The sequence below is a fragment of the Sebastes umbrosus genome, chromosome 20, assembly GCF_015220745.1.
Source record: "Sebastes umbrosus isolate fSebUmb1 chromosome 20, fSebUmb1.pri, whole genome shotgun sequence".
NCBI lineage: Eukaryota > Metazoa > Chordata > Actinopteri > Perciformes > Sebastidae > Sebastes > Sebastes umbrosus.
Window position 1 is genome coordinate 16,019,250 of NC_051288.1, and position 22,447 is coordinate 16,041,696.

Consider the following 22,447-nt stretch of genomic DNA (forward strand, 5'->3'; position numbering starts at 1 on the left):
TCGTTACACTGAACAGAGAATGAGATTTATATACATAGGCCGTCACTGCAGCCTCCACACGGAGCTCAGAGACGACGGGTGAAGGGATGGGGACAGCTGCAGCATGGCCACCAGGCACAACTCTACAGTTATCTCCTCTCCAACTGTTTCCCTTTGATCTCTCTAATCTGCCATTTAAAGAAGACGACATCCAGAGCTGCCAAACAGACAACTCTTAGTATCCAGGCACACACGGCACAGTGTGTATGCGCCCAAAAGCTACTGTAGTATATCACGAAAATACAAATGTATGAGCGTAATTTAAACCTGCGCCACACGTTAACTCTATGAGATGAGAAATTACACGTCTTTCTCATCCTCATCATATAACAACCCTTTCTTCCACAAAATTACGTTCCCATACAAGTAAACTGCATTCTCAATTACGTTCCAAGGGAAACATGTTTTCTCCCAGATTACGTTCGCAATTTTAAACTGTTTTAAACACGTGGTTAACATAGTAAATTTAAACAAAACCTCATGGTTTGGCTTAAAATGAATACACACATACGGACACGAACAGCAGTGTTCTGGAGGAAGGTCCTGTGTTTGTTTGACCCATCCACCTAAGTAGTGGACTTTCTCGCTAGTTATATTCGTTATTATTCTACGTAACTTTCATTAACGCTCGCTCGATATACGTCACCTGCTCTGTGCGTCACTCGTTGTACTACGTCACTTGATGCAGCCGTCTGCGCACATACAAACGTATTTGTGATACGTTAAAGACAAACGTAATCTGCCACAAATATGTTTCCCTCCCAACGCGATTGAGAACGCAGTTTTAATTGAATGGGAAGGTTATTTTTAGGAGACAGAGCTGCATATAAAGACAATAAGAAGACTATAAAATCTGTAAGAGCCTTTAGTAACCTCAGTGTTCATCCAAAATGAATAACATACGTCTAGGGCTGCAACTAACGATTATTTTCATTAACGATTCATTTTCTTGATTAATTGTTTTGTCTATAAAATGTCTAAAAAATAGTGAAAATGCCCATCACACTTCCCAAAGGCCAGAGTTAAATCTTTAAATTCCTTGTTTTGTCTAATCAACAGTCAAAAAACACAAAGATAATCAATTTAAAGTGATATAAAACAGATAAACGCAGAAAATTCCCACATTTAAGAAGCTAAATTTGGCATTTTTACTTGAAAAGTGACTGAAGCGATTAACAGATTATCAAAATAGATGCAGATTAATCATTTCAGCTCTACATATATCCATATTGAACTCTTGTTTACTCTTTCATTTGCATCCATTTATCTAGAGGTCAAACAACTTGAGGCTGGCAAACTGTCTACGTGTGCTGGTAAAATGAAAGAGTTTAACTTGGCAACACTAAAGTGGTTCTAAAATTAAACCCCCTAAATGCAATCAGCATTTTGCTCCTTAGCTGAAGAAGAAAAAAAACAAAAAACAAACACAAATGACTAAAAATCCCCACACTGCCTTTATCTTTAACAGGCTCCAATTATGCGAGCTAATCTGGGCATATTTCCCTCGGGAAGCAAAGACATAATTGCCAGCAATCTGCGCGGCGATATCAACGCTGTTCTTGTGTGGCTTTAAAATGACTTGACACATCTGGGAGCGACAGTGTTGCATCGGTCTGAACTGCACTCTTGGCTTCATCAAAAGGGGTCAATTAGAAAAACAAACAGACGAGGGACTCGTTGTGGATGCAGAGGAGCTGAAGGAGGGCAGATGGTAGGCAGGAGACTGAGCCTGCCCTTGAGCAACGATGTGAAGTCATTGTTGTAAAAACGCACATTGACAGGGGAGCGCTTGCATGCATTTAGGCAGATGGAAAAACAAGCTCAAGACAAATAAAACCTTGTGTGGCTATTGCATTCCCATAAACAAGTAGTCACATACTGTAAGAGTAAACAAACGCTCTTACCGAACAGCATCTCCACGTGTTTTCTGTGCTTGCCACTCTCTTCTGTGTTGGACTTTAGGCGTCTCCAGCCAGTTTATCTCCCATCAGAGAAGTTGAACAACAAAGTGCCTCCTCGCAGATAACCTTCTCTAACACAGATGAAAAACCCTTTTCTCCCGGTCAACGACACATCCTGGCTGTGATCCAAACTGCCGCAGCTAAAGAACGACACATTATATGGTTCAATTAAAAAGCCTCGAGCTCTGCTGATCACGCTGCCCTTTATGAGGCGAGAGGAGAGAAACAGCGAGGCGGAGAAGGAAAAGAGTGCGATGGTGAGAGTCTGAAGAGCAAGTGTGTATTCTTCTGTGTGCATGAGCATGTAAGAGAGAGAGAGAGAGAGGAAGAGAGAGAGAGCTGGCAGAGGACTGGCTATCAACAACATGAACATCCCATCTCTCTCCCCCCTTCTTCTTCTTTCTTCTTCACAGCACCATTTTCTATTCAGGGTTCACACCTGCATGCTCCCTTAAGGACATTCAAATGTAATTTCCTTCCTGGCATTACTTGATGACAATAGGCATCATTTATGTGCTTCAAATGCAGCTGTGCTACGTTGTCCCTGTCCCCCCCCCAAGTTATCGACATCAATTAAAAGCTTTCAATCCACATCCAAATGATACACCTTGTATGTTTACATCTGATACTGCAGCCCTGTGTTTGTGATGATTGATTGCAAGGTCCTGTTTGATTAGAATAAATGATTTCTACACTCCTGTTTACATTTCCAATAGGTTGAGTGTGCAGAGGTTTCAATCAAAATAACCTGAGTCACTCATGCAGCACATAATCATTATTTTTCCCACCGCCACTTCAGTGTGACTGATATAATCACTATCATAATTAAACAGCAGTGGTTTCAGCCCAAGTAAGTAGCAGTAGAGTAATATTGAAATTAACTGTTTGTTCTACAGTTAGCTACTGCATGGCATATCTTTTTGGACCCCCACACCCTCTCATTTATAGATTTTTACATGTCATTTATGACGATCCCGAGTGGCTGAAGTGACTATAATAGCCCGCCAATTTAGAATTTCTTTTCTGACCGATAGCCGAACCTCATTAACCGATCATCAACGCTAGAGTTGGTAATCTTCTTCTAAAACTAGAGTCTTCCACACGCTGCAAGCAAACAGGTTAAAACCATCCTTTACCTCATACCAGCGGCAGTGTATGTGCAAAACAGACTAGTTCACTCGTTCAGGGGAGTTAGCAGCCACCCTGTTGCGTGCATCGTCGTAGACACATGCAACCACTTTTTTGCAGCAAGTGTCCTAGTTTAGCTGCCTGGTTGTCAGCTATGTGTGTCTGCCTGGCGTACTCTGTCAGGGTTTCTGGCAGTGTGTTGCAAGCACGGCGGCCCGTCGCGTGTGTGACGATGAGTATAAAGTTAGCAGTAACGTTATAGCTGTGAACGTAGCAGTTCAGTGTGTGCACAGTTCATTTGTCGGTGGATAAATGCTACAACTCCTCAAGACCCAAGCCAACTTCAGCTCGGGCGTACTTAAGGTGGACTGACTGACTAACTATTCTCATTTTAGTGACAAGCCGCTTCTTCAATAATAACGCATTAACGCAAAATCGTGTTGCCTCAAATTCAGTGAGGCTACTTGTTAGGACAATACCACACAGGTACATCTAATGGTCTAAAGTAGAGTCTTTCTCACTGATAGTGAGGACAGTGAGTTTGAGGACAGTGACTGTGAGAGAGAATGGATAAAAAGTAATGTAGGTCTCAAAGAAATAACACATTCATAATCCTTAAAGAATTCGACACTTCTTTAAACAAGAATGATCTATATTTGCCATTTATGATAGTATGAACGGCATTTTGCGAAGGGTGAAAAAGGGTGGAAGTAAGTATTAGGAGGGAATAACGTGTAGCCATGCAAATATATTATATTTCTTATGCAAAGGCAAAATTCATTTGCATCTATCTTTTAGATACATTATCAGAAGATCCCAATCTCCCAATGCGTCCATGCAGCAGAGGGTTATCACTCTGTAACGAGATACAAAGATGTAAATCATAATGGAAGCTTAGCATACTGATAGAGCAGCTCTTTCACCACTCAACGCTAATTTAAACTATTTGAGATCAAGCAAGCGACGGCGTATAGCTCCAGCAGAGTGTTTATTTTAATGAGCAGGTGGGAGAGATTATTGTTCACCTAATAGCTCGCTCATTTTCCTGACTAATCTTCCCATGATTACTGTATTGACACACTGCAGAGCAGAGTTTGAGTCTGGGTTCTGTGTTGCTCTTTTTGAGTGATATTTACCTTAAATGGCTTTTTGAGTTGCAACGTATTAACCACAGCGATGGTCTTGGCGTTACCATTGAGAAACGATGTGAAGTATAATCATTCAAGTACTGTTTTTAAACACAATTCTGGCGTTATACTATATTATACGTACTCCACTAGTGTACTCAGGTGATTATACACTTATGAAAATAGTTATGAATATTATATTCCATTTCTGGGAAGACCGTAGATCCCCCAAAATGTTGCACACTGTTCCTTTAAGTGAAGAACTTCTTACAGTTTGTGACCATTTTCACCTCGGACATGCTCTTAAATAATAAAAGAATGCATTATCACTGCTATGTGCTTTCAGTCGCTGAAGAAGAGGAGAGGAGGAGTTTCAGTGCATCTGAAATCTCGACTCATTCCAGAAGCACGTAGCTGGATATTTCGTTAGAGGCAACACACAGAGGTTTGTACGCACCGCCGGGGAGGGCAGGCCTTCAATGCATTGTTATTCATTCCACAGTCACTATAATCACTTCAAATAAACACAATTATTCTCATAGACTCTGCCCTGAAACCCCGGCCTCAAATGTCATACACAAGTGTCGTCAACACACACATAAACACACACACACACACACACACACACACACACGCGCTGCTTGTGTCTGCCCTATGCGCTCCTCGCTGGCTCCTTGTCCACTCGAATAAGTGTGGTGTGGAAGCACAACACTGACAAATCCTGACAGTTATACACTTGATTTCAGGCTGCTGCATTCAAATGAATGTGCAGGGAGAGACGGCCCCGAGCAGAACGGTTGCACGGCTACACACGGCATGCTTTCATCTAGCTGTGGACCTACGAAACATCGGCTATGCATACCTCTATTTTCCTATATGGAGTGTATGATCGACCTGCCATTTTACTTATGGAAATATGACTTGGTAAAGGGAGACAGAAACAGTAGGAAATGATTTACAAAGCTTCTTTGCATCCAGACTAATTCACCCCCAAAAAAATGTTTCTGCATTTTAACAGTATCACAGCCCATCGCATACATACATATAGTTTTTATAATGACTACACTTCCTAAATAGTAGAGCTGAAACAATTATTAGACTAATCGATTAGTCGCTCGACAGAAAAATAATAGCCAACTAATATTTAATGCAAAAATAGAAGAAAATGCTGTTTACAGCTTCTCAAATATGGAGATTTCCTGCTTTTCTCTGTTTTACATCAAATTAAATTGAATATATTTGGGTTTTAGACTGACATAACAAGACATTTAAAGACATCCCCTTGGACCCAGAAACTGGAATGGACATTTTTCACTATTTTCTGACATTTTACAGACCAAACAATTAATCCGGAAAATAATCTGCAGATTAATCGATAATGAAAAACATATTTAGTTGCAGCTCTACTAAATAGACATACGAAATGTAAATACATGCTAATATTTACTTATTTTATCTTGGCAAACATCCAAAAACAATCTCAAAAAAGGTACTCTTTCACTACAAAGATGACTCCAGCGTTCCTCATGTTTGTATTCAAGTAATCAAATATATTGACTCTGCTTCACATGCAGGATAATGACTCATGTTCTCACAACCCAAATACACTGCCACCTGAGATACTAAAAATGTAATTTGTACTTGTTTTATTCGGGTCTGAAATCCAGGTACAGCATCCTGGGTAACTTCTGAGCTATCCCTGACCTGTAGATGACCCAGCCAGCCCCTGAGGGTTTTGGTGCCATATCTGGCAACCGCTGAGTCAAAAACAAAATTGGGAAATGGTGAACAAGCCAACATCACCCCCGTTAGTCTGTCTCTCTGTCTCCAGCTTTACTCCTTCCTGCAGGCCTGCAGACTGTGCAGAATGGCCGTCGATGACAGACCAAGTGACATCTTAAAAATCGCTGTTTTTTATGCTAAAGCAGCCTCTGCTGTATGAAATGAGGCCAAGCAGCACCAAACTCGAGCTGATAAATATCCTATTTCACAGCTCACACAGTATGCTTCAGCGTGTCTGTGTGTGCATATGTGCCTGCAGACATACCGCTTATATGGTTGTGTCACTATGCATCTACTGTATGTTGGTATACAGGAGCAGGAACGGAAAGCTTTAAACCAAGTCAATCTGTAGTGGAGCTCTATTTGAGAAATTTATAGATTTTCCATTAGTGAGGGGAAGCTTTGTTACAGAAAGAAGAAAGGCTTAATTGTCCTTTTCTGTGGCAGATTGTTATAAATGGTGCAGGAAATGTTGTAGGGCACCTCTCTGACCGACATTATCTTACAGGTTTGATTTTAGGATGTGTGTTTGAACAGTTTTAATTTGAAAAATCAAATGAAAGAAGCCTGGAAGTACAGTCACACTAGGTTACACCGAAACTAGATTTTTAGCCAGAGGTGTAGTGGTGCGTATACACGGGTATACGGCACACCTAAAAATAGCCAAAGATACATATCAGTGCACATCTTGCAGAGTGAACCTGCAGGCGATGATGTTACGGTCTTGTTCATGTAATCTGTGGTGTTAACTGTGCACAAGAGACTTTTGTTATCTGACTTTATCCTTTAAGGCTGCACCTCCTCCCAGGCAATAAATACTGCCGTAAAACAGCACCAAACACGCAGAGGAGCGCTGTCTTTAAACTCTGTAGGTGTGACATTCAGGTCGGCCACTTCAAAGGTCTCTGTGCAGAAACTAAGGGAAAATGTTTGCGTTCTCAATTTTTGTAGATGCGTATAAGATATTGTGGACTTCACAGCAAAACCAGCTGCCTTTGACTTCCTTCTTCTAATCATCACACTTCAAAGGCATTTTTGTTTGTTATTACTACATTATGTCATTACTAATTATTACTACTATTACCAAATTATGTGCAGTCTCTCTAAGATGTATGTGATATATGTTAGAGATACAGAATATGTGGGAAGAGACAGGAGAGGAGTAGAATAAATGGATGTTTGTGTTCTTTGTCCTTGTTAAAAGTCGATATAGTTATCCTTCATTCAGTACATTATTCCCTCCTCTCTTCTCTGAATCCTGTTGGAGATAAATAAAAGGTACTTGCACCCCATCGATTTCACTGGTTGAAAAGAACAAATAAGAAAAGAGCTGCAGGAGCATTTTAGCTTCTTATAAGTTCACATCATGGGGCCGTCTGTGATGTTCAAATGAATGAATGCCGTCAGGAGGGCCGCACGTCAGCAACAGCCAAAGTGACCAACCACCAAACTCTGTGAGTTGTGTATGAAAAAAAGATAAAGCAGGCTGCATGTTGGAGAAGGTCACTGGGCAGCACCCTACAGTACAGCCTTTCTTACAAATCTCTTACAAAACCTTTTTTTTTACTTTTAAAAGGTTCAGTTGTATAAACTAATTGACTACAATTTTAATCAAAATAATGGTAAAAATCATTGGAAAATATTGAAAAAATTATTATCAATAGTTCCTGTTGTTGCTCCTGCTGCTGGCTGTAAGAGGTCCAAAATTTTGGACTCAATCTAAAATGGACCCATGGAAACGCGACGTGCATATATTAGTTTTCAAGTTCTGTTACAAAATAAGAAAAAAAAAACAATACAATATTATATATATATTTTAATATTCTGTAATATATATTTTTTTTGTGAAATATTGGATCATTTAACCTTATTTGGCCTCAAACAAGTGAAACCTTCTGAGAAGTTTAGAGGGGAAAAGTGTCTTTGTTGAAACTGTTAAAGGTGCTAAATGCGAGATTGGGAGCATTTGTATTGCCTCCGCACGGCTCTCAACATGGCGACGGCTTAGCCGGTGGCTTGTAGCTAACGGTGCTAACAGCGCTAATAGTGGAAGCAACAGCAAAAAGGGCTGACAGAGGTAACAGCGTTAACCTGGGGGGTAACCGGAGGGTGGGTGCTACTGTACGCTTCTGCGACGGCGCCGTCAGACGGAACAGCGTTATCAGTTGTAACCACCATATGAGAGCAGTGCATTTGGCTATTCTCTTTAGTTCACGCTGAATTGCAAATTTACATTAAAAGCATTAAACATCTGGGGCCCACTATGTGCCTGTAATGGTAAATCTTTGAAAATTGAGTGTGTCTGTGTATGCAGTATACACACATATCAGAAATGGCACTTTCATTTTAGTTTACATGCATGACACACATCATACCAAACATTGTAAAACCACAACCCCTGAAGTGAAACGACTCCACAGTGGTCCAGAAGCTTAGCGTGGAGTGCAGGAAGTGGAAACTGCTTCGGTCCGTTCCCTTTTCAAAAGGCCCCCAGTGAGAAGCACCCTATTAAAATCTCTTTTCATTTGAGCAATCGCTTCGTGCAGCTAAATAAAGGGAATGCTAGTTCAGCTGTGGGAGGGTACGGGTATTATTAGGCTGGTTTCATCGCAGCACAGACTGAATTATACCAACAGTCACCTTAATTGACTCGGCTCGTCCTCCTTTTCTTCTCTCTACTTGGAAATAGGCAGCAGGGAGAATGGCTGGTGAGACATTGTTTAAAATATGCTATTTGTGTAAGAATATTCCTTCCTATTTGTTTACAAGGTTTAATAGAGGAAGTGCTTGGCTGCCATTTTCTGCATGAATCCATCCAGTAATGAGTCATTTTACAAAATGATGTAGCTTCCACATTAAGGGATGCTTAGTGTTCCATATGAAAATACAGTTCACTTATCCATGATGGTTTCTGTTGGTTAGATATTAAACTTTAAGGTTTTTATTGGTTCATTATAAACAGCCAGTGAAAAACAAAATACATACATACAATTTATACTGTAGGTCCAGAAATTATTATTTCAATAATATCATAATATCCAATATACTGTGACCGATTAGTTATGCTTTTGTAAATAATAAAAAAAAGATATTAGATATTTTCAAGAATAAAAAAACACTGAAATGATTAGTAAACTAATCTAATATTTGATCGTAGAGCTGTGCAGTTTATCCAATTTTAATTTCAATTACGATTTTGGCTTCCAACGATTATGAAAACAAGATAATTGACATAAAACAATTATTGCGCTGCATTCCGTTTCGCAATGATGTCTTGTGTTATAAATCCAGTTCACCTCTTTCCTTTACAGCGGTGCGCTTTCGCCCCACTCGGCGGGTCAGGGACGAAAGCTAAATAGAAATCATCTTGTAGTGTACCGTTTAGCCGTAAAATGAGAAAGTTTGTGACCCGGCAGCCATGTTGAGATCTCTTGAGGGAATACCAAGCACCGCTCACATGGCCGGAGTACAGCCAATAGGAACGCTCTCTCTCTGAAATGACCTGTGATTGGTCAAAGTCTTCCGTCACGGGCTAGATTGTTTAAAGCCTGAAAACAGAGCCATGAGGAGGTGCAGAAGTCTAGTTTTCTCTCAGAACACTTTAATTACAATATGCTGAAAGGTTATTATGGAAATTTTGCCCAATGATGCCAAAAGATTGTTGCCTACTGAAGCTTTAATTATTAACATCCCTAAATCAAATGTAATTAAGTACTGTATGGTTACTTTAAAGTATTTCTTAATTGAATTTACAGAACAATTACTGTATCATGATATTTACAGATACCGTGATAAAATACTGTAATAAAAGATTGTGGCCGTATCACCCGCCCGATTAACAAGTTAGGAATTTTTAGATTTTAAGAAATACACAAGTCACAAGTTCAAATATGACAAAGGACACAGGACAATAAATTAGGCAGTCTGTGCCTTTAAAATGATCATTTCCAGGCTCTTTTCCTGTCTGTGGTCTAGTTGCATTTTTGCTCCAAATAAACCATTCCAGAGCTATTTTTAGGCCAGGCAGTTGTTTGACTATATTGTCAATTTCACAACAACCCACACAAAAGAGGTTAAACACAGTAGGGTTCATTTAACCAGTTCAAACATGGCAGGTGTGAAATCACTGAGAGGAAACGAGAGGCCCTTCACCCTGAGGGACTGACACAAGCTGCCCATGACTGAGTCTCATCTCAACTATCAATTATTGGATGAGATAGCTCTGACACTGTGGCCTGCAGCGGGTCGGCTCTTTAAACTCTGTCGGTGCTGATGATATTGATGTCTAATCTCTTAACACGTGCACATTATATGAAAGGCAATGATAAAATATGTCGACAACCTTTTGTTTGTAGTACCCCAAGGAGTAAATTCAGTGTTTATAATACTGTAGAGTGTTTATTATAGTAGGGATTATGGTGGGGAAGTGTTTCCTACACAATCCTCCCCTTGTTTTAGAGAAATGTGTCAGTAAGGGCAGCATTTTATCCGAGTGAACAAATCGCTGCCGTCTTGCCAGCAAACTGGAGCAGAATGGAGGTCACAGTAATACTTTCTCAGATTGTTTGTGGCACTTTAAGACACTCACATGGTTCTCTAGATGATAAATCTCTTCAGTCAAATAAATATGCCAACACAGTCTAATAAATGATAGGCGACAGCTATCCACAATCAGACATAAGCTGTGTGACCCAATTCCATAAATCTAAGCAGGTTTTGAGTATGTACTGTACAAGGGGAATGTGACAAAATAAAGTCTGTAGACTGAAAATTAAAATAAATTATATTGAGATCACAGTGCGGGTACAAATAACGACAACATATTTTAATACCAGGCTGGAAGCAGTTGAATGGAATTCAACCATCATTAACTTTTTCATTTACACCTGTGCTTTTGCTCCGGTGACATGTTTAATGAGTAATAATGATGAATAAATTGTGTCAAGTCTGTCAACACTCTTTGCATCACAGAGGAAGCAGAGAGCTGCACATCGTCTGCGTGGTGATGTCATGTGGATATCAAAATCCAGATTTTTTTGTAGATTGGAGTATGGCCTAAATCTGCTTCTCAAGGACAAAGTAACACTACTGATGTGGATGATATTTTAGCATGCTAACAATGAGCAGACTTGAGATTGCCTTATAAATATACAACACATAAACCACCTACAGTAACAACCTGATCTCATGGGAAGGCGTATAAATAGCATGACATTACAAGGTCATTCTGCGTGTCATGAGAACGCATTTTAAACTTTTCGCATGTCATTTGTACGCCTCTTTTGCATGTCATTTTTGCACCATGCAACAAAACTACGGTAATGGCCGCAGTTAGGTTTAGGCAACAAAACCACTTAGTTAAGTTTAGCAAAAACATCATGCTTGGGCTTAAAGTAAGTACATAAACTAAGTAGAATACGTACAGAAACAACGTAGCAGAAGTATGTAAAACACGCCACAAACATCACTAAAAGACACGTCACTAACGTAACTTCAAAATAACTCAACAACACTTTGGGACACAAACACTGGTCTGGAACACCGGTCTCCTGGTTGAAAGTCATGTGTCATCCACCATAATCGGTCTTTCTCACTTTTTATTATACGTCACTAGCTCTGAGCATCGCAGAGGGGGGTGCAGCGAGCACCACAGCCCCGGGAAGCGACGAGTTCCGGGCGAGGGGTGCGGCAAAGGTCACGGCCAGAGCTGCAAGCCACCTTCACTCTGGGCCTTTCCAAGCTGAGAGCCAGTCGCATCACACTTCACGGACCCCACTGGTTGAGAAGTGTAAAAATATTTTCATTTCATTATGAAACTGTGGCAGATCGCATTTATCCACATTTGAATATTTGATGTGGTCAAAATCATGACTGAAACTCAGGCCAATGGATTTTCTGATTGCCAAATCTTCATATTGAACAGCCAAATTCCATTCAAATCAGAAATTTCTGATTCGGGTACAGCCTTTGCACGTGTTAGTGCGACCGGGCTGATAGTATAGCACCACTCTGTTCTTTCTGCTGTTGGCTTCACTTTTGGTTTATTTAAGCAGACAGCGTGAACTGACTCCAACTAGAAGACGTCTCCAATGACAAACAATCTGTCTTTATAATAACTGATGGATAGCTTTGGTTTTTATCCAATTTGGAATGACTAATTCCCCCTGGCACTGCAAATCTCTTGTCAAAAAACGGTATTAAGTGCACTATAGGGAGTACTACTGAATGAGTGGATGAGGGAGTGATTTCAGACACGGCTCTTGTGAGATGGTGGGGGTGGGGGTCATGTGTCTCCTCCTATATATGGAGTCACCAGTTTCTTATTTTCACCTGCGAGAAAAGGAAGTAACATTCACAGAGGAGCCTGTTTCAGCACCAAAAAGTTGGACAAAAGTCAGCCAATGACCCAGTTTTTCATAAAAGTTACTGCAGCTAACGTCAGAGGTCCTGATCAGAGGAACATAAAGTTTGCTGCTGGATAATGGGAATTAAAAAAAACATAAAGTAGATAGAGCCCAAAAAATGGGTAACATGCACACACACACACACACCAGCTCTGTTCTTGTGCTCTGGATCAGTCTCACACTTTTAAGTATGAATAATGATCTGCGAAGGCTATTATCTGACACAGAAGAAGTCAATAACATTCTGATGATAACAAAATGAGGTTGAAGTGAGGGAGAAATTAAACAATGGATATAGTATTAATTTAATTTCATGCGCCGTGTGTTAGATAGGAACAGCTAAATATGTGAGGCACGCCAACAGAGAGAGACAGCCTCATAAATCAACATTAAAAAGTGCCATCTTATTGGCCAGTTGTTCGTTAGAGGCTTTTTTTTCCGAGTGCTGATTGATCAAGCGGGTCAGCGTGGCAGAGTGACACAGGTGGTGGTGAGTGAAGGTGATTAATGGCCCCGCGGCGTCAAAACAGGTGTGCAGAAAATGCTTGGAAATGGCGAGGGGCTTTTCTGGAATAGTAAATATATACTGAATGCATACCAGCTCCTCGTGGTTTGCAGATGTGAACATTTACAAGAGTATACTCAAGTCATAACAAACACCTGACAAAACAAGGTGTGTTCTGTATCAGGGTTCAGCTTTCGAGTCTGCTGAAAGACTATTTCTCCACCTTTTTTTAGCCAAAAAACACCAAACAGCACAACTTCCACTGGAAAGCCTGTATTTGCAGAACTTGCATATCAGTGCCAAGGAGAATCAAAGCTTCTCTGACTACTTTTGCTTTTTTTTTCATGCAGCATTTACTTGTAAAATCGTCAGTGTAAAAAAAAAAAAGAAACCAGACCCGGTACCTGCACTGCATATCAAACTCCAGCACCAAGAAGCATGAGACTCAGACACAAAGCAGCGTATGTTTCTAGCACTTGTAAACAGACTCTCTATGGGGGAGAAATTGATTAAAACACTGACAAAATAACAGAAGCACTGACAATACAGCAGCCCTGCAGTAAATAGCAATTTGAAGAAGTTCATAATGTTCGGTTTTTGTTCAGGCTGTAAGAGTTGTTGATTAAGCTGTGGTCATTTTGAGGCAGTTTATGAGTGTTTCAGTCAGTGTTGGTCAGGGTCTATGTGTTGTTTCTCTCTAGCAATAAGTGCTTTATTACATAACGTCACAATGTTTGAGATTGAGGCACCAACAGTAGACATTTTAACTTGTCATCGGATGAAAAGCAAAGGTGTAATTAATAACGTGGCTCTTTTCCATTTAGATGCTGCTTGCACTTGATGTCTCACTGGCATGGCTTACTGGGACACTTAAATGTAATGGAGCCATCATTAATGTTATTAGTTGCAAAACTGTGCTTTTTCCTGTTATGACAAGTCAAAATGTCCATTCATTTGGGACGACCTGGCCTCTTTCTGTCTCTGTAAGTTGTCTTAATATGACTTGAAAAGTAAACTGTTTAAAATGGGATTGTCTGCTAAAGCTCACACTTAATCTCATTTTATATTCATCTTCATATGACCTACTTTTGAAGCACAGAATTTAATAGCATTACAAACTACAGCCACAAAAATTAACCTCTGAGGAAGTGACGACGTAAATTACTGCTCAGTGCAGTACTTGCACTACTTGCTTTTGCAAGTGAGAGACCATAACAGTCGAACAAGCACAAACAAACGGCATTAGAAACAATTACAGACATTTCAAAAACGTCTCAAATGAAATGTTTGAATTCATACAAAGCAACAAAGCAACACTGCGGGCTCTATGAAGAGGGCCCACTCCTTATGTAGATATGAAGGGCTCATTCCAAGGTAATGAAAATACAAGGATTCTTAGTTTCAGGTGATTATACACTAATGAAAATAAAGTTATGAATAATATATTCCATGTCTGCCAATAGATCCCCTAAATCCTATATACTGGTCCTTTAAATATTGGAAAGTAGTCTTCTCAAGTTCAGTTTTACTCCTGATGTGTCCAGAGTCAGTCAGTTGTGGCGGGATCTGGTCTGATGAACAGTAGTTTTAAATTTGAGAGGAGATATGATGTACTCGACAGCTTTATAGAAAAATTATGATGTGTGTAATTCTGTTCTTGTTAGTAGTGAGGGACAGCCTACTTTTAAACTAAATAATTCTCATAATCTACAGTAAATCAGCAGGTAACTCAACTTTTGAGAGAATAGGATCGGTGCCTCCCTACCTGCGCTGACAGCCTTTGCCAGTCGGCGCAGCCTCCTCTGGTGCGTCTTCCCTCTGTAGTGGATCTGGGCCTGGGCGCTGGAGTTCAGCTGGATGTTGCACACCTGGCACATCGTGGCGCTGCTGCTGCCTTGACGGCGCTCTCGCTTGGCCCTGTGCACCGCCTTGACCATCCTCTCCTCCTCATCCTCCTCTTCTTCCTCCTCCTGCTGCTGTCTCTCATGACTCTTGGGAGGAGGGCTGCCGTCCAGCAAGTCGGGGCTCTTTGGACGCTTCATATCTGGAGAAAGAAACATTAATCAGAAGTGTTGTCATGTGAAACAGGAACAATACAGCCCCCCATGTGAGACATTTCCTTCAATATGTATGTTTTTAAAGTCTCCACAGGGGGGCAACAGAGCAGCATGGCTCCAGTCCGAGCAGCTTTTTCTTTAGTGTGATTCAAACTGCAATTTTATGTGCACCACCATTATAGTGCTTGATATTTCACAGTACCAAACAGAGAGATTTCAAAGGGAGACAAAAGATACTCATCACTTGGATTCATTTACATGTGTTCACTGTCAGCATGTACAACATTCTATATGTCTTCCCATTAAAGGGCTCAAATTAAGGGGACAATACGCCACGTCGTGTCTAGAATAACCCGGCCCTAACACATGCATTAGCTGAAAAGAATGGCCTATCTGTGGCACACATCACAACATTACAACAGTACAGTGTGTAGATAAGTGTCTTGTTCCAGCTTCTCTCCATTTATCAGATAATAAAAGCCGATTCCCGGGGTACACAAAGCGACTTGTTTCTTTGTCTGAGCAGCACATAGCTTTAATACCTGTAATGGCTGAGTGATTGCAGCAGACTGACAGCGTAAATCAATCCGCAGCTATAACGCGAGCTCTGCTGTGAATGTGGAAATGGCACCCAAATTCTCTTTGTTTTGGTGCTGTTCATATGATAATGGCATCAATTAAGTCCTCATAGTGCTGGACATTTTATCCTCCGCCTCTCTGAATGCAACCCACCCCCCTCCAACCAAACAGAAACCGTCACTTGTAAAAAATCTTTGCCGTTCTGAAAATTCAATTTGACTGGTAGAAAGATGAAAGTGGAAGGGAAATGTGTTCACTGGAATTCATCAGCCTCTGACCAGCAGCGAGGACTTCAAAGCTGCAGCCCATCACCATGATTATGTGAATGATGTTTTACTACAGGCAGTGGACATGGACATGAGTGTGTCTCAACCTAACCAGGTGTAAGAAAAAAAAAAAAAACCTGGCTCCTAGAGATTATGTTTATGCAACAGCAAAGATGTTTTGAAGTAAACGTAACACAGACTGGATTACGTTTCCTAGTAACATAATAGGGAGATGTTTACCGGCTGTTCTGTATTTTTACAGAAAATCCAGATTTTCAATCCCAAATTGATGTTTTCAAATTGCTTTTTTGTTGAACCAACTGTCCAGAAGAAGAAATTCAATTTTCGGTTGAGCGACTGATTGAGTAACTTATCCTTTCAGCACTACTTTAACTGGGCCAGTACTTTTTGATTTGATTGATCACCACCTTCCAATGAATGCAGGTGACACACGTGATTTTCTTTTTCAAAGTATCAAGATTGTATATAAGAAGTGGACGTAGTCACCGTGACGTCACCCATTGGTTTGTGGACTGCTGTTTTGAAGCCTTGAGTTTGGCATTTTGGCCGTTGCCATCTTGTTTTTTTTTGCAATCAGAAGTTACACGAGAGGGTGGAGTTTAGTACAACCGAACGCTGAATAAGACATTTTTAGGTGACCAAAAAGGTTATAATTAACTTTCATGAACTGAAAACAGACTGTGAAAGGGTTAAAGTTCTAAGATGAATACGTGGACAACACCCAGACCAGACAACGCCATGGTAGCGACCTGTCAATCAATCACGCTCTAAAGCATACCCTGCCTTATGGTGTATTTGACTCTTAATGGGACCTTAATTTACAAAATGAAAATCATGCTGTATTGAAGAAGACTTAAAACTAGCAATTGAGACCATGAAAAATCCCATTGGCTTTTTGTCGAAGGAACCAGTGTGATGCTAACTTCCTGGTTGGCCTACAAAAATACATCATCCCCGGAGCATTCTATTGAAGAAGACTTGAAACTAGCGATTGAGACCATAAACTCATGTTTACAATGTTTACTGAGGTAATAAATCAAGTGAGAACTTGAGTCATTTCCTCATAGACTTCTACACAATCAGACTTATTTTTGCAACCAGAGGAGTCGCCCCCTGCTGGCTATTAGAAAGAAGTTTAAGGCACTTCTGCATCGGCTTCACTTCTCAGACACAGAGGTTGCCCACTGATCACAATACATTGATTGTTTTCCTGCCCAAAAATTTTATTTTAATTAAATAAAAATGTTTTTCAGCTCAATTTCAAAGCAGTGTTGATCTAACTTGTTAACTCAATCTAAAAAAACTCAAATAATTTGTGTGTTACCAATTGAATTAATGATTAGGTTGGTTAGCAATTCTCTTTTTTTTGAGTGTCATACTGCACACTAAATCTACTACATAGTTTAGGTCTATCTGAGCTGCTCCACTCACTCATGTTCATGTGGTCAGCTACAGTAGAGTTGGCATCTGACAGCTCCATTACAAAGCAACTCTTAACAGGTTGCCGGCCGGCAGCTGCTGGTTTCTGTTGGCACTCTGTATCACAGCCAGGGCTTCTCTGCCTGCCTGCCACCTGAGTGGGCAGCTGGGAAAAGCTCAGACCTCTGCTACGGACCAAATGGCTTAAGTTTGTGGTGCTCCACAGAGCAAACTGCGGCACCTGCAGCTGAGAGGGCATTTAGTTGTGAGTTAAGAGAGAAAACCCCTTCACCAAAACATATTGTGGCTATTTTCATTGCAATAGGCCATATCAACTTTTAATTTTCACCAGTGTAATACACAGTATTTAGCTTAACATAACATTAACAATAACATAACAATCCTTCAAAATGGCCTGTTTAGATCTGTGATGTACTGGAGTGTTGTGTCGCACATGAATTGATGCATTTTCTTGTTTATAATGAACACTTACAAGAGAGTTCTTGCACTCAACTTAAAAAAATCAAGAAATCCACACTGTCGATCACTTGTACTTTCTTTACGACTGAGGAGAGAACAAGTGATTGACAGTGTGCAGGATTTCTTGGTTCTTTCAAGCATTATAATGAACAAGAAATGGTAATGTGATTTCATTGTGATCTGCAAGCAATCAGCACGCACTGCGTTGTCTAACACACCAACAAAAATCACAGCATAGTGCAGCAAATTCTGATCTTGTTATTGTGCCAAGTTATCACATAGAGCTTTGAGGCTGATCTTAACACGGAAAGATCAATGCTGCCCACAATAATGTTTTTTATATGGAAATAAGATTACCATCATCCATGACATTAGACTTGAATGGTAAAAGTGACATAAATGATAAAAAAAAATTAATTTAATCAAGCTGATTTAACATTAACAAGCATCTGCACAAGATATCATGATGGATTCTTACTTTTCGTGTGCCTCGTACCAACCATACTACATCTACCAATAGTACACAGTACGATTAAATACACTTAACAAATAATAGTGCATCACATCAAGTCCCATAACACTTAATATAAAAAGGATACAAGGTATGTTAGATTATGTTATGTTGTTAAATTCTCACTAATACTAACCAGACTAGACAGTGGCATTTATATAAAACTGCAGGTTGGATTTTCAGTGTAAAACAAGATTAAAACTACACTGTGTTGTAGCCTTATCCTCTGAGTCCTTTATTAATTAATTTGATGTGTCACAAGTATTTTTACAGAGGACCTAACACCTAGTAGGGGACAGGTGTGAGTTTTAAATTGTTAACTTCTGTCAGTGTTAAAATGATATCAATAAATTATACTGAAATTGGACTTAATGGACTAAGGCCTAAATTTGGTCCATGAATCTTTCTTTCTTGGTCATGCACTTTCTGAAATAGGTGTTGGGCATTCAATCTAAGTTCTGTTTGTTTATTTTCACTTCAAAAAGAGAGAAAATAATTCCATTATGTGCAGGTGAGACTCTCTATAATCTTTTAAAGCAGAAACGAAAACAAAGAAATGAAAAATTTCAGAGCACAACCGGACTGCATAAAATAAATTAGACAACATTTATAAAGACTGAATGAGCAAAAAACAACAATAAATAAATACATGACAGAGGATAAATTACTGTTCTATGCTCACAAAGAAAATAGGACCTAATGGAGCGTGATAATGAGCAAATGAACATGGGGACTGATACACTATCAATATCTAAGTCCTACCAGCAAAAGATGCACAAACATGTACATCAGGGTACATGTCACTCATCAAGTTATTTTGTTTTGCACTACAATATCACATTTGAATCATAATTGCTTGCAGAACATCTTTTTTGACATACAGTAAAGTGGTATGAGTTACTTACTGGTGGTATTTTGAGGAGACATTAGCTCAGTCTATGGACCCTGTGGTTGGAGATAAATCCCAGTGAGCCGGCGGTATGATCTCTATGTATCATGGAATTACTCTGTTTAAAACTCAGTACCTTTATCTGTAAACGCAGTATCTGTTGTGCCGTCCTCTTAATAGTGAAGCTATCTGGCCGCAGTAGCTCTTTAAATACCAGCACTCATCGGCTGGTCTGTCTGGCTGTTGGTCCACGATGAGGGGAGACTTCATCAAAGCCAAGAATATAAAGGATGATGCCATGATAGCATGATGTCCCTTATGAAGTTGTAACCATAAACAAATCAGCATGACACAAGGTACTACAGTAGAGGGTGTGTTTGTTTGACCAGATACAGTAGGCATGAGACAGCTTCTTATTTGTGTTAAAAATCACTGAGCCATTTCCTGCTGTCCTTATGTAGATACTGTTAAAGAAATCACACCCAATTACTGTACATTTTCACGACCCCAAACTGCACTGTGGAAAAATACAAACACTGCCGACTCGGTTTAATTTTTTGATGATATAATAAAAAAGACTATCTCTGAGTATCCTTTTTTAGAAAGAGAGAGAGAGGAGCATCCATCTTAAAGCTTCAACATCTTAAAAATGTTATTTAGTGCTATTATTAAGACCAAAATATTCAGTAGTATGACATCCTGCGTTGATAAAAGGATTCCCACTAATGATTTATGTCAGCGGCCAAACAAGCAGATAAAAGAAAGTTCACCTGCCTATACGTCTCATCTCTCCTTGTAACAATCAACTTTCCCTGTCAACTGCGTGCTCCACATCTTTTGTTTTATGGCCTGAGACAGCTGCATGGAAATGACCTGTCAACTTCATAAACTACTCTATCAAGGGACTCACTTATAGTTACAGCGTAATGGTCTCCACATGGGCGCCTACATAAATGAGGAATCATTCATTTTACTTTTTGACATGTATATGGTCCTTTACCAGTCCCTGGCTGTACCCATTTTTGGCACAGTAGAAATGACAAAACGATATATAATGCACAGTTTTAGTGCCCTGACTGAAAAAAAAGAGTGGGTTCATGTATTTGGTAGTACTCATTAGGACATATTGTGCTTTATTTCAAGGTCGTCTTTAAAGGTGCTCAATACGAAATTCAGAGCATATCTAGTTCCTCAGCGCGGCTCTCAACATGATGCTAGCGGCACGCTAAACAACTACATGGTGAACATGATAAAATGATACCCTGCTGAACATTAGCATGTTATCATTGTCATTGTGAGCATGTTTCCATGCTGACATTATAGCCTTTAACTCAAATCAACACCGTGCCTACGTACAGCTTCACAGAGCAGTACTTTCACTTGCTAATTTGAGTGCATACAGTAAATGCGTTCACACTGACAAGTATGGCAAAATGCAGTGTACTATGAGTACCCTGATGGTGTACTGTTAACGGTCAAAAAGTTGAGTGTGGAACGCTGGACACTTCTCACTCTCAATGGTCGCTGTCAGTTAGAAGCTATCAGTATGTTTATTGGGTTAATTTAAGAGTCTGTAATGATTTGGTAACGCGAACGATGACAATGGTGCTAGTCATTTCCAGTAAGTGCACAACAGCCATGTTTGCTTTGAGACAACACTTGAATGTACACAGTGTACCAAGGATGTAATATAGCATGTAATAGTTTTGAATTTTCAATTAGTTTTCATTTTATTTTAGTTTCGACTTTTTTTAAATTTCTTTTTAGTTTAGTTTTCAAATTGTGTTTCTAATTTTATTTTATCTTAAATCTTTGCGCTATAGCGAAGCAATAGCGGCGTAATGCCAAGTCTGTTCAATTTCTGTGGTTCAATGTCACAAGAGTTGACGGAAATTCACGCTGTCTCCTTTTATCGGTAGGGATGCATTATGGCTAAAAAACTAAGACTAAAATTAATTTACATTCATTTTTATTTTATTTTTATTAGGGTTTTTTTACCCAGGCAATATCGTTTCAGTTTAATTTTTCCTAAAGGATATCGTTTCTATTTAGTTTCAGTTTACTAAAAATATTTTTCCCCTCTTATTTTTGTTTTAGTTTCAGTTTAATATGATAACCCTGGAGTATTGCCTTCTACATGAAAGTGTAACCTAAATTTAGATTTTTGAGAAACTGCACGTCTTGCTTCTATAGAAAATCATGTACATACCTGTAGTCTAAGCTTTTAGTCTTTATGTCTATGGTTTAGAATAGCTGAGATAATGTGCAAAATTGTCATAAAAGGAAACAAGAAGTTGCAGCCACTACCTGAAGATGAGTCTTCTTAATACTAATCTGGCAACGTGGGATGGTGGATGGCGGTCCAACCAGGTGGGCACTGAGCTGACAGGCAGCTTTAAAACTGGCAACCTGTTCAGCCCGTTTCCTCCAAGCTGTTCTCCCCATCTGTATGGTGTGCTGCCTCTGGTTTCACACCGGGGACGGACTCATTTATCACTGAGCTTTGACAAATGAGAGGAAGAAAAGCTTTGGCATTGGGAAGTGTAAAAAAAAGTTAATTTGGATTAAAACACTATCAAAGATTTTTGAAAATATCAGGTTTTCACCAGGAACTTAGAAATGTACGTGTATAAAATTGTTGCTAAATTAACAGGTGCTCTTCAGAGATCGGACTTCCGTTCAATTATGTAGAAAGATCTTGTTCCACTACATTAATTATATGATAAAAGCACTTGTCAGCATGTCCTATATCTTCCCAAGGGGACTTAGTAGAGCATGTCACATCTCTATATATAGCTACACTTGGTTCCCCACAACTATATATCTATTACACTATAAAGGCTTCAAAGATAAATAATGTTTTTTTTTGTTCCTTAACTATACACTCAACCCGTTTCTCTCTATACAGCCAAAGCCTGTTGAATCTATAATAATGACACACAACTACAAGGTGGCCTAAGAATATATTTCAGTCCTTTGTTTAGACTGGCCTCAATGAATTAAGACAGACCAAATCCAGCCCCCCTCCAGGCTATTAATCCACCTGAACCTGGGAACCTTTGCAGCTCTTTCTGGTCTGTGATTTAGCAGGAAACTTCCTGGAACGAGCAGCTCTAATCCAGATGTGTTAAGAGATGGACGTTCAGCATTTATACGCAAGGCAGCTGTAAATGAGATGTGACGGCATAAGCGTGCTTTTTTTAAAAATGGCATTGTTCCAGACTCTCAGGCCAAGATGAGTTCGCTCGTCGCAACACCTGTCATCGCTGTTCCATTACG

The 22,447-nt window shown here is 39.7% G+C and overlaps 1 protein-coding gene across 5 annotated transcripts in view; it reads right to left on the reverse strand.

Moving 5' to 3' along the window:
• Nucleotides 1–22,447, reverse strand: part of LOC119479140 (zinc finger protein 385B-like) — a 75,377-nt gene that overhangs the window by 27,942 nt on the left and 24,988 nt on the right. For 3 of the 5 annotated variants that reach the window (XM_037754413.1, XM_037754416.1, XM_037754415.1), the window contains exon 2: nucleotides 14,712–14,990. In XM_037754413.1, coding sequence (XP_037610341.1) covers nucleotides 14,712–14,990 — 279 coding nt within the window. Of the gene's footprint in view, nucleotides 1–1,943; nucleotides 2,386–14,711; nucleotides 14,991–19,184; nucleotides 19,225–19,304; nucleotides 19,371–22,447 lie in introns of those variants that run through there. The other 2 variants (XM_037754414.1, XM_037754417.1) reach the window with 2 other exon arrangements.